An 18,123-nucleotide genomic window follows, 5' to 3' on the forward strand; every position below is an offset into this window, starting at 1 on the left:
ATAACCGGTTCATGTAAAAATAATCTTTATGAAAAAGCAAAAGCTCGCACGCGAAAGTACAGAGTCAAAGTAGCAACGAAATAAGAAACGTTACCGGTCATAAGTGAGTTAATCTCGGGAACGACTTTTTTTACGATATCTTCTTTTACCCTATTTACGGCTAACGGTTAAAATTTGACAATTTTTACGGCTGTCGACTAAATGTTTGGTCGTTTAACGACTATCGGTTAACCTCATTGGGACTTTCTAATAAATGAAACATACGGGATATGCAACGATTAGCATTTTATTTCTTTCTTTTCTTTCTTTTTTTTTATACAGAAGATAGGAGATAACAACAATATAGTTCCTCACTTTCAACATTGAGAGAATATGACATTTTACACCAAAGTGACAGCTGATTTATGGAACACTAATAAGTCACTGGCAGGTTTCGGTTTTCCATACTCTTGTAAGTCGATACTGCAGTGTGCAACACTGTCCAAGACAGTTATTTCTCTTGATGTTCAGGATATATAGCAAAGTTACGCGTTGCTTCACCCTGTTAAATTATAAAAAAAAACCCTCACGGTTCAGATTGGACATCATTAAGTATAATTTTCTTTCGCTAATTTAAATCATTTAAATTTAAGGAGCATGGGAAAGACTGTTTGGTGAAGGCTTTTTTTCATATCAATGCAAGCAAATAGAAAAAAATGTCTTTTTTTAAACCTAACTGTCACTCATTGCGAGTGTTAGGGCCTCACATAGCTGAAGAGAACGAAAGCTTGCAATTGTTTGCGACAAAGTTGGAGATAGTATGCTGCATTTCTGTGCAGATACAGCCTAACCATGAGCTTTCTTTTGAATTTTTTTTCTTGTCTTAAAACTAGTGTACGTTTATGGTCTTTATTAATTTACATTTCTGTGATCACTGTGTATTCACAAATACCTTTGTTTTACCGAATACAAATTATTAAGACCTTCCGTCACTGGGTTATCCATTTCATCCAGAAAATATCAATTTGTTTTGTTAGATGTGACCTGATACATAATAATTTCTTTTAAAATTGCTGTGGATTAATTTTTAAACAGTTTCATTAGGTGAACTCCTGGATGCAGAGCTGCCGTTGTTCGTCAAATGACCGCGAACTCAGGCCAAACATCCGTGGGTGGACATGAAGACATCTTGCAGCCGTTCTAAACCAGTGTCTGATGAAGTGGAAGCAGTGCATTAGGCACGAACACAACCTTTTCCAGAAAAACGACGCGTGGGCAATTCCTTTACCTGTAAATGAACAGGAAAAATGATTTTGTGCTGTAACTGTATTGCAATCAATCGGGAAATTACATGATGAAGAACTTGGACTGACTATTAACTTTCCCAGAAAAAAAAAACAACAACAACAACAAACAACAAAAAACGGGGATTGCCAGCTCTGATGGGTGCACTCATAGCAAGTCACTCTAATGAGGGTGAAACGCTAAGAGCACTTACAACGTGAACAACCTTAACAATTTATACAGTAATGACAGCAGAATCTTTGAAAACTAAGCAACATTTTTCAGAGACGGAATCCATCAGGAAATTGAGTAATTTTAATATTCAGTGGACAAAAACCTTGTACCAGAATAATTTAAAGCATATTGCATTCAGTTGTTTACATTTTTCAGGGGCCATAGATGTAATTAGTTATCTGTTATAACAGATTCCGACTTGATCTTTTGCTGAAATACTTACTGAATGACTGTGGTTGGTATTGTGAATTCTTCTCAAAGACCCCAGTTCTTGTTGTAGGAGTCTCAAGACGGTATAATTTTTAACTCGACCACCTCCTCCAATTTCTGTTAACAGAAAAACTCTTCTTCTTTCACTAGAAACAACTTCGATGCCGTATTACACATATTTTCTTTACCCTAACCAATTTGATGAATATTCTAAATGCCTGACTATAAAGAAAATATAGATTCAAAGAGGACAGACGGCAAATTGTTGGTTATCGAAATACTAGAAAAGTCGAAACTGTTAATCAGTAAAATGCCTAAAACGTGTGTGTGCAATAAATTCCACAACTGGTTTCGGCTCCATTAAATCTTATACCAATTGTAAAACATTTAAGGGAGAACCACTAACAATGTGAGCACAGTAACTGGCAAGGTATATGGGTAGAAAAACAACTCAAAGAAAATGTTTGACAAATGCCGCATGACTAATATCGTTGCCGTCGAAAATGAGTAACAAATGAAAATTTTTGTTTTGCGAAAACCCATTTCTCATTTTTTAATCATGTAAGTTTAACAAGTCTTCCTATTGCCTTGATACTGTCTTCTAGTGAAGGAAAAGCAGTTGTTCTGTTGGCTTTGTTTGCGAACGCTTGGAAAGTTGGTCTTAGCTAACTTCAGGTTTAAAATATAACGCAATTTTTAAACTCCTGCCACGGAGGGAAGGAGGAAGGTTTTAGTTTGGAGGAGATTAAAATGGATTGCTGAAGGACATACGCACTTAAAAAATTTAGGCGCAAATTTCAAGGTAGGGAAAACCGAAGCCTAGGGTAAATTCTGTCTATAATGCTGTTACCGGGGGGTATATCAAGTCACCATACATGTACGATTTTTACTAATACCCAGCAATTTTTTTGATAAAGTTCAGAAAAAAGGAGTATTTATTCTTTTTTACTGTAATTAACTTTGCAATAAAAGTGCTCGAACAACTACAACGATGGGGTAAACCAGCAACAAGTAATTAGTGATTTCAGTAAACTTATTTCGTTGAACAGGTTAAGTGTTATTGTCAGAGAAAACCGGGCAGGAGCAAAAGATCGAGGTCGGCGTTTGACCTCCTCCTTTTTACCATAGGAAAGCCACCTGAAAAGATTATCAACGGTGGTATTTTCAGAAGTTGGTGGGTTTTTTATTTGAAGATAAAAATTTCCTTGAAAGCAGGGCCTTTCACGGGCATGAAATGTCTTGATTTTCGGTCAACTTTTGTTGAACCTATATCAGAAATAACACCAAGCAAAAAAAAAATTGCCTTTCATTTTTTGACTTCTTTAACCTTTTATAAACCGATTGAAATATAACCCAAGTCGTTAATGAACCAGACCCAGATTTCTGCCATTTTCACACTGCTATTTTCTCAAAAGTGCGCGGTTTATTTTTAAAGAAAGTTACTTTCTTGATAGCCCATTAAAGCTTTGCTAAAATGCAGCAAACTTAAAAATAGTATCTCCCAGTAACTCGGAAATTATTGACTTGGAAAGTTCCACTAAAATAGCGTGAAGCCAAAAATTTCCCGCCAAATTTTCACCAACGAATTTTTTCTATCAACTTCTCTCGGCATTGAGGTCACACATCCTCAGCAGGGTCTTTAAGAAGGTGATCAGGTTGAATCTCCTTCACTTGTTAGTGGCTATTAGATTGTAATTTTGATAAAGTCCGCATTTAATTAAAAAAATCAGATATCAACTAGTGGAATGAAATTGGCCCAATTTTCCCGTGAAATCTTTTTTTTTTCGTGTCACGCTACATCGAACCCCTGTGAATTTATTCGACTTTACTTTGTCTATCTTTGCGACGATACTATTAGTAAAATGTTAAGAAGAAAAATCCAAAATTTGTGTTTAATTACTGACGTCTACCGAAAAACTGTTGTTTACATAATACCGTGATAAGATCAGTGTGTTTTAACTTGCATGTAGGATTGATTTAATTTGTCATGTAAGCCTTCCGACAAAAAACTGCCTGCTTTGCTGGATAATGGTTAGCTTAAATCTTTAATCATGAATTGTTCGTTTTCAACGGAAGAATCGTCGTGTTTTGAGAGTGGAGTTGGATCCGATATTCGGCGTCCACTTAGGGTGCAAACAAGATATGACCTCGCGCCTTGTCAGTCTTGGAATTAAGTGGAAAGCGAGGTCGAGGAGAAGCAGAAATCAGCGAATCAGAACTGATTTTAAACCGGGCAGGACATATTGGCATTTGAAGAGAAGAAGAAAAAGACGCTCTGGCGATTAGGCCAAAACATAGAAAACACTTAACTACCGACTGGCCTGGCCGTAAGAATTACTGACATTTGCTGTTACCCGGGTCATCAAGGGTTGAAGAGGAGACTTAGTCCCCCTAGACGTGTTAACGCAAAAATGTCTGCAGAAATATTTGTTGAGTTCTAGGAGATTGTTCCTATCGGGGCAGGTGAGTGAAGACTTCTCTTCATTTAGTCAATTCTGGCATACTCACGTGCGGGTTAGGTTATGGGACGTCTGATACGTGCGGTTCATTGCACTGTTCATTCATGTCTTCAGTTACACTAGTTTTTAGAGGCATGTAATGTTGAACAAAAGTAAACGGCATAAAACCATGGAATGACGATTCAGTAATATTATACGAGGTACAAAACATGTATGCCAATGAAATATAAAATGCCAATACAATAAAGCGAAGCTGATAAATTTTACGCTTATAAAAAACCAATCTTAAAGTTGTTTGCGCAGGTGCTCTATAAAGTCTGCGAATTATGCCTCATATAAAAATTGGGCTACTGAGTTGCTAGTGAGAGTATTATCAGTTATATACAAAACGTTTTAAAAAAACTTTGAAGTAAACATGTATTATTTTAATATAAAAATTAAGAAGAAAAATACCATTGGCTTAGCAAAAAGAATTGTGATATATTTGCATTGTTCATTTCCAGTAAAAGTGTCTGGGAGGGAGGGTTAGGGGCGTGGCAGTTTGTGATGAGTGGGCTGCGATTCTGATTGTTTTCTGTTGTTGTTTACTCTTGATAGCGATCTGCACAAATTGTAGGCTGGAACACTATAAAATACGCGAGAAAAGTGAATTTGATCTACGTTTGGATAAAGGCATGGAACAGGTCAGCAATGGGCCATTTGAACCATGACGTCTTTTTACTTATAAGGCCAGAATTCATTTCGTTTTTCATTTCATATTTAAATTTGGTAGCCCCAGTAAGGTTTAATTAACAAAAGCCTTAATTTGCACAAGAAAGCAATACCCTGAAGGATTCTGGTCGTAGTAGTAAAATGACGCCATCGTGCAAATGGCCTATAGCATTGTATATACGCGAGTCCTGAACGAAAGCTAGCGTTGACTCACTAATTACTTGAGTTTACTAGATGAAGTTTACATTATATAGCTGGAACTGTCGATGAAATCAAAACTGGAGAAAAATGTGATATTTACAATGATAGAAACACGTGAACGAAGGGATTTGAACCCACGCAGTCCCAGAAGACCGGTCAGTTTCCCTAAATTCTAACCCAAGGGGGATAGCCAAGTCCATAATTGTATAAATTTTGTTTTCACAAGAAATCCTCGTGAAAAATTTGACATCACGGAATTCAAAACCGTGGTAACCCCATCTTGAAGATGCGATGTTCCTACAAAATGAAGCAAACATTTTCTTCTTTAATGGGTTGCCTCATATTTTACGCTTACGTTTACATTATGCATTTTCTGAGGAATAATTTAAGTGGAGTTTATGTGGTAAGGACTAGTTTGTGAAGAACATGAGTTCGTTTGCGTGAGTTAAGGTGTGCAAAATGAATAACGTTATAGCCTGAGTCTATGCTCCGCAGAGGAAGAAAAAGGCAAAAAACGAGGTGAAACAGGGCGCCACCCTTTCCCCATCCCAGACTACCGCTCAGCTCGCTTCACTCGTCGATTTTTTTTCGCCCTTGCTGATTTATTTTTCGCCTTTTTCCTCCACTGCGGAACCCTGTACCAGGTTACTGATGTTAGGATTTATTAGTCCACTGCCTGGTTAGATGTCATCAAATAGTTTGCTATTATCTAAGAACTGGCCAATGGTGAAACTTCAGAATAGGAGAAGTGCTTACAGTGCAAATACGTATAAACGCAGTATAATAAAGGCGGAGATAGTCAATTCGTCTCAATGAACTCAACTATTGGACCAAGGCTCGGCTGGTAATGGTTATTCATTATCTATTTTTTTTACAGGAAGCTGGTGTATAGTCTTCTTCTCTTGATTCCAGATTCCGGGACATAGAAGAAGAAGAAGATCGATGACTTAGTCATCCGAAACGAAACGAAAGCAAGAATAGACTTCGAAAATAAGGAGTGCTTTCGAGCAGTGCAAGCCTGGAAAGCACATTTGCTTCGTTCTGTTAATCAAGAAAAAGCAAAAAAGAACGCTCTTACTCAGATTGACGAAGAATCAAGCCTGATTATCATGGACTGGGCGATGAAATAGCGCTGCTTGAAGTCTTACATTTGGGTTATATATCTTATGAGGCAAAAGCATGTGAAAAAGCATTAAAATAGGTAGCTGTAGGTCATAATAGTTTGTACCACTACAGACAAGTAAAACAAGACGACTAGTGTGATATATTTATCTTTTTACCTTACTGAATTGACACAGTTTTTCAGATTATCCTCGTTATTATTAGCTTTGAATGGTTTTTCTTATGCTCGTGAAGGTCGAACTTTGCGGAGAATAAATCCGCGGGGATTCACTGCAGCGTGCCACATAAATATTTTTTGGCGGGAAAAAATTCGTTTTGTCTAAGGGGTGTTTCAAGAGGTTAAACGCTTACCTGTGTCGATGTTTAGAAGTAAATAATCTTTCACAGGTAACTAAACAACCTGATTATCTCAGCTCATCTTTGTCTAGTAAATTTTCGATTTACCGTTCAGACAAATATTTTTGTATGTTATTTCTTCTCTGAAAATTTCGCGGGAAAAATTTCTGCTTGATGGCATTTTAGTGTGACTTTCGAAGCCGGCCATAGCGATTTACCTAAAGGTACCAATTTTAAGTTTGCTGTATTTTAATAAAGGTACAACAGGCTATTGATACAATAATTTTCTTTAGAAATGAACCACGCACGTTTGTAAAACACCACCGCGAAAATGGCCAAAATTTGGCTCACATTCGTTATCAGTTCGGTGCTAATATTAAGTGCGACATTGAAAACATAGAGTTAAGCCCAAGAAAGATTGTTATACTCCAATCAGTCTACTGTTGGTTGGAGATGTGAAAAAATGTATGGCAAGCTTTTCTCACTTTGCTTTCCTTAATGTGAGGTTCGACAAGAGTTGGCCAAAAATCAAGCTTTTTTAGGCCTGTGTAGGGCCCTGATTTCAAGAAAATCTTTGTCTTAAAATAAAAAACCCACCAACTTCTGAAAATACCACCGTCGATAATTTTTTCAGGGTGGCTTTTGTATGGTAAAAAGATGGAGGTCAAACGCCGACCTCGATCTTTTGCTTCTGCCCGGTTTTGTCTGACACTGACACTTAAATATGGCGCAATAAAATCTTACCTAAAGCTACCAAAAGTATGGAAGCGTTGAGGACGACAAACAGGATGTTAATTGTTAACGAATCATTTCCTTTGGTGTCCTCAGAGGTGCTGTACATTGCCCCGAGGCAAACGTCAAAGAAGATGACCCAGAGCACAAAGGTTTGAAGAAGGTCTTCAAACTTGCTTTTTATTGGTCGAAAGAAGGTGTAGGCCACACCAAATACACTCACTACTAGTACGGTCAGACCAATTTGGGTAACGCCCTCAGAACCGAAGAGGAAGATAAAAGATATTAGTGTCAGCTTGCGGTACATCTCGGTTATCTCCCAAAACCAAAATTTGTCCTTGTAGTTTTCATAAAAGACTTTCATTCCAAAGGTAAGTTCTTCATGGAACTGCGATCTTCGGCACTTGCAAATAAGAAACAATACCAATAAGGGAAATCCAATGGGGTAGACGGAAAATACGCCAGCGACAGGCCAGTACATATTGTGCCGGGCGGTGAAGCAATGGAGGGAGTAGTCACACTTCAAGAGAAAGGTACACTGATTTATATCATCTGTGAAACAATGCGTCACACATGCACCTGGGAGAGGAATAATTTGGATGATGGTTTTGCTTGTCATTGGATATGACGCCAGTAAGAACAGGAAAATATTTCGATAGCAGGATTTTTTCAAGCTCGAAACGTCACGTATTTTTTCGCTGTCGGGACAATCCTTTTTGTTCCAAATGTATCGTTTTTTCAAAAAGACGTAAGAAAGAATGATGAACACAACAAAGAAATTAATAGAAAGAACCAGGATGAATTTTGAGAACGCATTCAGTCGCATTTGAGAATAGATGCAGCTTAACGGTGCAAATTGAAAAATATTCCCTTCAGAAACTCTGAGAAATTTTTCCATGGGGATCAAAGTTACCGGCCACTTTACTCTCGCCAATGCTGTAAAAATACCCGAGATGACTTGATAAAATCCAATAACGATTTTGAAACACGACATGATGACATCTGCGACAGTACGATTATTATCAGTTTCCTTTGAGTCGCCCCAAAAAACCATCAGGAATACGACAACAAAACACAGCGTAACAAAAATGGTTGAAAGGATAGCAACAGCAAACCTTGGACATTTTATGCACGTGTTAAATCTTAGGTAGTAGCCAGTTCTGCAAGAAGCGCATAAGGTTCCTTTGTATCCTTCATTGCAATCTGAGTCAATTCCACCCTTGCAAGACCCAGCATACGGACATTTCACTGGCTTTGGAAGTGAAATGATAAATTTGGAGTAGATCTTATTGTAATCAGATCCGTGTGAGCGGATGTTTAGCACAAAATTCTTATAGGATTCGCTGTTGTTTTTATTTGTCCATTTCCAGTAATAGTCAAGTGCAAGTATTGCTGTGCCGCGATCGCAGTTGATGCCGTCAGCTGGACATTCTGAGCATGGGCCAAAACGATCCAAGCGATAAAATCCCTGAAGACATCTGCATGCACGAAAACCAGCGTTTTCATTGGAAAGCGTACCTGTAGAAAAAAAATAAAACGTTTAACATGTATGTAAAGAAATCATCAAGCATATCTTAGCCCAACTATACAAGAGATAATGGTAGCACTTTCTTACGGCAGTAAAGGTGACATGTGGTTAATAGTTGATCTAAGAGATTATACTCATGCCAAGTTATGTTGATGACGGCTCCTACCGTATGGACATGCTTTACAGTCAGTCGCACTTGTGCCGGGGTGTCGTTCCCATGAGACATAAGTCCCTAAGCTACATTTCTTGCATTCTATCTGCCCCATTTGGTCCTGGTAGAAACCTCCTATGTTAATATTAAAAAAAGATCAAATCATTTGAATTTTTGCCTCAAGAGAGGGAAACCAGAATCCAAGTTTCATCGACAAATACTGGAATCTAGTGCCTGGAATCCGCAATCCGTGGAGTGGAATCGATTGGTTTTGGTAATGAATTTGCTGTCATCAAATATGAATTACTGAAGCCTGACGCTGATTAAATCCACATAGAAATACTTGCCATGATGATAATGATAATGATAATGACGATGACAATGGCAATGACAATCATAGTGATAATGATGATGATAATGTTAATGATAATGATAATAATAATGATAATGACAATGATAATGATAATGATAATCACAATAATAATGATAATAACCATGACAATGATAATGATAATGACAATGACAATGACAATGACAATGATAATGATAATAATAATGATAATGGCAATGATAATGATGATAATAATGATAATGACAATGATAATGATAATAATGATAATCACAATGATAATGATAATGATAATAATAATGATAATGGCAATGATAATGATGATAATGATAATGACAATGATAATGATAATAACAATGACAATGATAGTGATAATGATAATGACAATGACAATGATAATGATGATAATGACATAATAATGATAATAACAATGACAATGATAATGATAATGATAACAATGACAATGATAATGATAATAATAATAGTGTTAATGACAATGATAATCATGATAATGATAATGACAATGATAATGATAATAACAATGACAATGATACTGATACTGATAATGATAGTGATAATAATGATATAATGACAATGATGATGATGATAATGATAATGACAATGATAATGATAATGATAATGATAATAACAATGATAATGATAATGATAATGATCTAATGACAATGAGAATGATAATGACAATGACAATGATATTGATAATGATAATGATAATGATAATGATAATGATAATGATAATGATAATGATAATGACAATGACAATGATAATGATAATGACAATGACCGTTTAAGATGGCCCGATCCTATTTACATGCGCATTGGTTATGTTTTTGAATCGGGTTTTTCGGCAGGAATCATTTAACCGATTTCCATGATTTTTGGCATCTTTAAAAAAGAATAGTCGAACGTTCAGAAAATGTTACTTATTTTCTTTTAGGTATAAAAACGGTTAAGATGTCGACATATGTTTAAAATGAAAATGGATCGTTTGAAGTACTGGGGTTGGTGGCTTTATTTCTCCTCAAGACGGGAACCTTCAGTGAGAAAAACTGGTAGGAGATTCCGTAGATCTTACATCGTGCTTTGTTGAGATTTTTTTGCGAAAAGAGCAGAGCAAAAATACACAGTAACTTAGATAAATAGAAATTACATTTAATCTTGTCCCTCATTCAGCATAAAGTTTTTCTTCTTGTATGACGAACTGTATTCGCCGTAGGTTTCTGATTACTCAGTTTCTTGCAACTGAAGGTTTGGGCAAGAATACCCTTGTAGATAGGAGATAGTCCGTCGGCAGTTTTCCTCTATTGGTGTGTCAACTTTCACAAATATGTTGGCGTTGCGTTTTAAGGTTAAATTTGACCAGCTATTTGTGCAGCGAGTTCTACGGTGACGATTGACTTCAAACTTGCAGATATAAAATCAGAGAGCTCTCAGACTTATTTGCCGACGTTAGAGAAAAATCTGTCTTAGGGTTTTGAAATTATTGACATTTTTTGTAAAAATGCGGTTTCAAACATATGTCGATATTTCAAACGCTTTTATACATAACAGAAGATGAATTGCATTTTCTTAACAATCGACCATTCTTTATTGAGGATACCAAAACTAATAGAAATCGGTTGAATCACTGCTGCCGAAAAAACCGATTTAAAAAACAACCAACTTGCAAATAAATAGGTTCGGGGGCCACCTTAATGTAAAGGTAAATGATATTTATTTTGCAGGGTAAAAAAATCACTTTATGCTGCTCCTTATAAATCCATTCAAACTTTCGGTAAGTGACTTCCGGAACAACGCTACGTCACACTCCTTAACAGTCATACCCTTCCCTTGTACCAAGCAGTGTGCTCCACACCTTCTACTATCCATTTATCATATTTGTCTTCCTTGGCGAGCGTCGGCGGTTTTCAACCTCACCTTTTCTGAGAACAAAGCTGTTTTAACGGTTAGGTCATCCTCAGGTATGAATGATTGGCAAATGAATTCTGTTTCATTTATTTAACTGATAAAAAGCCGCTCACGTTCCTCACTTAAATGTGTTGTCCGCGACTGTGCTCACACGGGGGTGGCTCCTCCTAGAATGTTTTGCAATTGGTATTGGATTTAATGGAGCCGAAACCAATTGTGGAATTGCACGCATTTTAGGCATCCTACTGATGAACAGTTGGGACACGTAGATATGTTTGTTAGCAACTACTATAATTTGCACTCTGTCTACTTTGAATTGAATAATAATAATAATAATAATAATAATAATAATAATAAAAATTTTAATATAAGCAAGCGAATATTAACGTTAAAAGCCAACGTTTCGGTATCATCATGACACCATTCTCAAGGCAAAATGAATAAATAATGCGAAGATTTGACAAAATTGATTGCCTAATTAAGGAGATGCTCTTCATAAGAAAACTCAAACCATCCCTAAACGTGCAGGGGGACTCGATTCGCGCAGAGGTATGCACTTGAAAAACTTGTGATCCTTTGTTATTATGCTAAATTGTAGTGACTGTAGAAAACAAATCTTCGCACTATTTATTCATTTTGCCTTGAGAATGGTGTCATGATGATACCGAAACGTCGGCTTTTAACGTTAATATTCGTTTGCTTATGTTCTAAGAAATCGTTTTTTATCAATAATTTTAATAGTAATAATAATAATAATAATAATAATAATAATGGTAATAATTTTAAAATTTATAGCGCGCAAATATCTATATGAATATAATCAAATAGAGTATACAGCATAAATTACCATTTTAATAAAAAATCTCCCGTAATCCTTTCAATCATTATTTTAAGCTTTATTACTATATACCTAGAAGAATCATCTGGGGTGATGAAGTCATCAGATGCTTTTTGTTTGGGGCATTTAAAAAACAGTCCACTTAAACACTTAAGGGGGGCAATGAACATGAGGGAAAACGTCGGAGAGACTAGACCATTTGACATACCTGCAGGACAAGGCTTACAAGAGCCATTACGACTATAGAATCCAGTTGTGCAAAAGGAGCAGTTACCACAACACTTGATGTTACTGCATGAACGGCTACATGATTGGCAAACAAACCCCGATCGCTCAAATCCGCTTCGGAAGTTTATACTTTCTTCAGTGTTCAGAAGGACATGAAAAGTTGTTGAAGGAGCACAGTCACTATAAACAATATAGATAGTAACATCGGTAACTTCCAGTTTACCGGCATTTTAAGCTGACACTAAGCGACGAGTGATGCGGAAAAGATTAGATATAAACAGACCACAAAATCGGGGTAGAGTGTTTTCCCGCGATTTTTGATAAGGAAAATTGTATACGTATAGTTTAATTATCATATGCACCTAGTCAAATGGTAAAAGCGCTACTCCGAGTGTACTATTCAGTCCACGATTTGAGTGCGACTATAGCTACTTCAGTGCTTATCAGTCTTCCCAACTGCATCCATCCACCCATCCATCCATCCATAAACTCTATTTTACCCTGAACTTAAGTTCAGCTAAGAGAGGACCAGCTAACATGGAAGGATTTGTCGCGGCCGCCCCTTTTCCTTTCGAAATTTTGGTTTTATTTTTATTTGACATTTGTCAACTATTTATTTGCCCTTCCACATACCTATTACATAATTATATTGGATAATATTATATCTGGGCAGGAGCTCTCAGCAAACGCTTTTGGGCTTTACGAGGCGAGCCCCTGAACAAGTTTAATACAATGATATATTTTAAAGATTATAAAAAAGATGTGGCTGTGTTACGGGGATTACAGTAATTAGTTAGCTAAATAAAAATAATTCTTCAAGTAAATACGTTTGTATAGTTAAATGAAATTGTAATTTTCTTCCTTGAGGAGAAAATGAGTTTTAATTTTTTTCCTGAACAAATTAAATGTCTTAATTTCTTTCATAGATTTGGTCAAGTTATTCTATATTTATACAATTCAGTATTAGAAAAATAAAAATAAAAAATCTAGAATATAGCTGGTAAGCCGTGTCCCGCCACTGCTTACTGAATTTTCTGGATAAGCTAATATCTTCGCAAGTAAAAGAAAAAACGATTTCAGTGAATAAAATCATAAAAACTGTTCATGTCAAGATCTGTTCATTTTGCATTATTTCGTTTTTGAAACATCGGTGCAATGGCCTATTGATTTCTCAAAGTCGTTCAACATTATCACCTCTTTTTCGTTACAAGTTATTTATGCATTTTTTGGAATGTCATACAAAGTGCCCCAGTGAATATCACGAAAGGAGTTTTTGTCGGTTTTTTTAATATGGGCTTTCGAATTGTGCAAAACGATTTTTTTAGCTCATTTTTGTTGTTGGTAGCATAGACTTTTGACTATTTGAAAACCTCATGATTATTTTGCTAAGGTGAAATCTCTTCACCTTAAACCAATTGTGGTAGAATTTCCTTGTCTGTTTCCATCCGACAAAAGTTTCCATAAGGCCTAGGGCGACTGCTTATAATTATAACGCGGCTATTGAACGATATTTGGTAAAGTTTCACACTGAATCTGTAATCGAAATGCCTTGCAACGAGAGACTCAAATAACAAACCTTCGTCACATTTGACCACTTTTAAGGTTAAAATGAGAAGTCACCACACGACTGCTTAAAATAAACAAAATTTCAACATAGTCATCATACTCAAAACGTACGTTTAAAATACAGTAAATGGAAGTTAAACCCATAAATGATTGTCCACAGAGTTGCCGGAACAACTTAAGACATCCGTATAAACCGACACAACACGAGAAGAGGGATATCTGCTATACATACATGACTGGCGTATCTCTCCCATGAGATATAGATAGCTGTCGAAGGTTTCTACACGTTATAGACCTGAAGAAAAAAAAATTCTTAATTGGAGAATACGACCAGATATAAAGTTGAGTCCAGGAAACAAACAATTCCAAGAAACCGGATAACGAGGCTTTGCACGTGGTTGCCCCTTATGAAATAGCAAATTGTATTTTAGATATACTAGCGTTTTAAGATCAACAGCTGCTGTGTTCTTCATTGTTGAAAATTGATGATAATAATGCCTAAGTGCAGCATAATATGACTGTTTGTTTAGACAATTACAAGACAAGACAAGATGATTTATTAAGCTCAGTTTTACATGACATAAAGGTTAAATTTACATAGGCATCTAAACACAGTACAACGAAGGAATAAAAGGAGAATTGTAATAGCAAAATAGAGAGCGAGTTGCAAAGGCTGGATGACCCCTGCAATAAAATACAATAACAGACAGAACTAAGAATATATTTCTTTTTTATGAAAAAAAAATTGTTTCTTTAGGTGCGCTAAGGCAGATAATTAATTAGAATAACAACTGAGTATAGAGTTCTCTTAAGGGTTTAAAGAAATATTCTAAGAGAATTACTTATACTTGTAGGCAAGGAATTCCAAAGGCGAGGACCAGTGAATTTTAGGGAGCGTAAGCCATATTGGGTGGTATTAACTGAGGCTACATAAAGATTTCTATTACATGATCGTTCAATAGGAATGAACAGAAGAAGTAGATTTGAAATATTCACTGAAACAAGGGGATAACAGTCTGCGTGACCTCTGATAAACAAAAGAGAGTATATGTTATTCAATGGCATCGTTGAGCTTAAGTAGCTTGAGAGATTTGAACAGAGGCTAGAATGAGATTTTGGTTCAGAGAAACATATTATTCTGATTGCTCTTTTTCTGGATAATAAATAATTGAATAATTGTGTTAGAAATGAGGAAAAGGTTAAACCCCAGACATGGACACCATAAGTGAGGAAAGGATAGATAAGAGAGTAGTAAAGCATGACAAGAATATGGTTGTCAAAAAAAAATGTCTCAATTTTGACAAGATACCTGCTGTTTTTCACAGTTTCAAACAAAGCTCATTAATATGACTTTTCCAGGTTAAGTTGGAATCAAATGTTATGCCTAGGTACTTAGTATAGACAGCTTGTTTAATAAGTGCATTATCAATTTTAATTATTAATGACTGATTAGGTTTAAGTTTACGGAAATGAACAAGAATAAAATTAGTTTTAGAGATACTAAGTGCTAATCGATAACATTTCATCCATTCGGCAACAGATTTTAGTTCATGATTTAGGGTTGCTTCAAGGTGACTAAGGTTTTTGCTAGAAAAATAAAGACTGTTCTCATCAGCAAATAGATGAAATGTTAGTAAGCTAAAAGTATTGGGCAAATCAGTTACATATAATAAGAATAAATGGGGTCCTAGAATAGATCCTTGTGGAACTCCACAAGTGACTGGTAAGGAAAGTGTGTTATGACCATTAACATTTACAAATTGTTCTCTTTGGGCTAAGTAGGATTTAAACCAACCATGCCCAACACCTCTTATTCATAATGGTTAAGCTTAGTTAAAAGGATTGCATGATTAACAGTATCGAATGCTTTTTTCAAATCTAATATATAGATTTAGCCAGGGCTAAAAGCGAGGGTCCCATTAATGAATTTATAATTTAAATCAAACAATAAACTTGTATTCTACAATTCAGTTAACTTTAGAGCACATTCGTGTGACTTTTTAGGGAAAGGCTAAGTGATTTTACAAAAAATAATTTGCAAACAGCCCAAGAGCAAATCTCACATCGAGTTGATAGCCTCATAAGTACACCCAAAAACTGGCAATCATCTTCGATCACATTTATTAAGAGCCATAATGGCTCTTGATCACCGTAGATTAATTAGGCCTGGAAAAAAAATTCCGGCCGAATTTTTTGCGTTCGACAAGTTTATTTTACAAAATCTTGCCAACAAATCTGGGTGCGTGTAAACCAACCTTTTATATCATTTATACAGCACATCTGAGGTGAAACAGTGCTATGAGGCACTGTTTTTATCATACAGACCTCGGACAACAGAGTGCAGTATTTCACAATATTGCGATACAAATTGCTATTCAGGACGATCGAAGCACGCGTGGGCTTTAGCCGTAAACCGTTGAAAAAATTTTCAAAATCATCTATACGGCCAGCTGGTTCTGACTTTTACAGTGCTAGCAGTGGCGAGTGTTTGAACGAACATTAACAGGGTTACGCTCCAACATAATAAAGAATTTATTATGTTTATTTTTTATTTTAAAACGGTTTACGCGCGGCATTTTGAGTACTCCGGGAAGCTTTGTTTACTGAGCGACTGAAAACAATCGGCACAACGATTAAAATTACAAGAGAGAGTACTAAAAATCAATAAAACAAATATATATTTCGGTAAAACTTATACAGAGAAGACAATTTTCATTCAGGAAGACAAGTATTAAAGTGTCTCTAAAAATCCTGAGTCTTCGAGCTTAAAACTGAAGTTTATGTTTTAAGCCGGCTTCCCGGTGTTTGCTTTTTTCAAAGACGAAGTCGAGGCAAGAAAATCGCTCAAACCTTTCTTTTACAGCCAGACTGTATAACTAAATATTCTTTGAAACGTTTTCTTTCTATTTGCGGTGAGAAAATGTCTAAAGGCCTTTTAAAGATCTGTAAGCTTATAACAAACCTGATACTCGGTCAGATCATTGTCTCAAATCTTACAAACGTGCGTAAACAAAATAGCCGCATCAACAACGCTCGACTTCATTAAATTAGGAATAAAAAACAAACATCAATAATTATTTAGGCTTACCACTTGAGATGCAGCTCCTGAAAGGTATTAAGTAACGCCAGTATCGCTTCAGACTTTGCAACCCTCTTAGGCATTAAGCAAGATGAAAACGAGAACGATACCATCCGAAATCGGATTTCCGACTTTGACTCAACCAAAAACCCAATAAACAAACTAGCCATGAATAACAGAAGACTCCTGATAGCAGCTGAATTTCATTTTGTACATCCAGTGAAAAAAGAAAGTAAACAAGATTCAAGATGCTGCATAAATTTTCCGCATGAACTCACCTGTCAAATTTTGACCAATCAGAGCATAAAAATTGGACGTAGAGCGTGACCAACGCGTGAACATGGCGAGCAAAGTCAAAAGCAACTGTCTTCCCTGCCTGTAGCAGCTGGCTGAATTTTCGCGTCCGAGGTCAGTTTGAAATCAAAATTTTAATTGTGCGGCACATAAACACAACATATTTCATATGAATTTTTAAAAAAATTAAACTTGAGCCTGCGATCATTTGAAAACCAGTACCTTGTCAGCGGATAACTTCAAAAAACAGTTTGACCTCGATGGGTCGACACCTGAGCCCGCGATACAGTCAAGTGATACTGGTCAGCGGATACCTTGTTTTGACAGCTGTCAATGGATCACAACATTGATGTGTATCAGTTTTACTGTGCTCCGATCCCAAACTAGCTAGAAAGTATGAGACTGAACATTGATCTAGTAAAATAATTAACTGGTCAGCGGACAGCTTCCAAGTAAATCACGTCATCTCAATGAGTTGACACATGAGCCCGCGATATGGTCATGGGATACTGGTCAGTGGCTATCCTTTTTTGACAGCTGTCAATTGACCATATTGTGAATGTCCAATGTAAAAGATGTGGATTGGCAAGACACGCCTGAGACACCCCTCCCTTCCTTTTGATAGTCTCCCCTACCCCACCCGTACAATCCGTAGACGCGTACGTACGTACGTACTTACGCTCGGTCAATCACGTGACAACCAAAGGAAAAGAGGTTGACCATAATCTATGGGTATGGGGCTTTGCCCACGCGCGCTTCGCGCGCGTGGGAGCCCCGCTAAAAATATACCACAGCCTAATTCATTATTATCAATGGACGGGCGAATAGATTCAGTGATAGAAATAAGAGCATGGCTAGTCGAAAATTTTTCTCTGAAACCAAACTGAAGTGGATAA

At 36.4% G+C, this 18,123-nt stretch overlaps 1 protein-coding gene across 1 annotated transcript; it reads right to left on the reverse strand.

Moving 5' to 3' along the window:
- Positions 1–862: 862 nt before the first annotated feature.
- On the reverse strand, positions 863–12,387 carry LOC140937305 (putative leucine-rich repeat-containing protein DDB_G0281931). The gene is made up of 4 exons (XM_073386851.1): positions 12,269–12,387; positions 8,963–9,082; positions 7,281–8,786; positions 863–1,267 (listed from the first exon to the last, which is right to left on the reverse strand). The coding sequence occupies exons 2-4, from the start codon at positions 9,060–9,062 to the stop codon at positions 1,080–1,082; spliced, it is 1,794 nt and encodes a 597-aa protein (XP_073242952.1). The 5' UTR covers positions 9,063–9,082; positions 12,269–12,387; the 3' UTR covers positions 863–1,079.
- Between the last annotated feature and the right edge of the window lie 5,736 nt (positions 12,388–18,123).

The sequence above is a fragment of the Porites lutea genome, chromosome 5 (assembly GCF_958299795.1).
Source record: "Porites lutea chromosome 5, jaPorLute2.1, whole genome shotgun sequence".
Classification (NCBI taxonomy): domain Eukaryota; kingdom Metazoa; phylum Cnidaria; class Anthozoa; order Scleractinia; family Poritidae; genus Porites; species Porites lutea.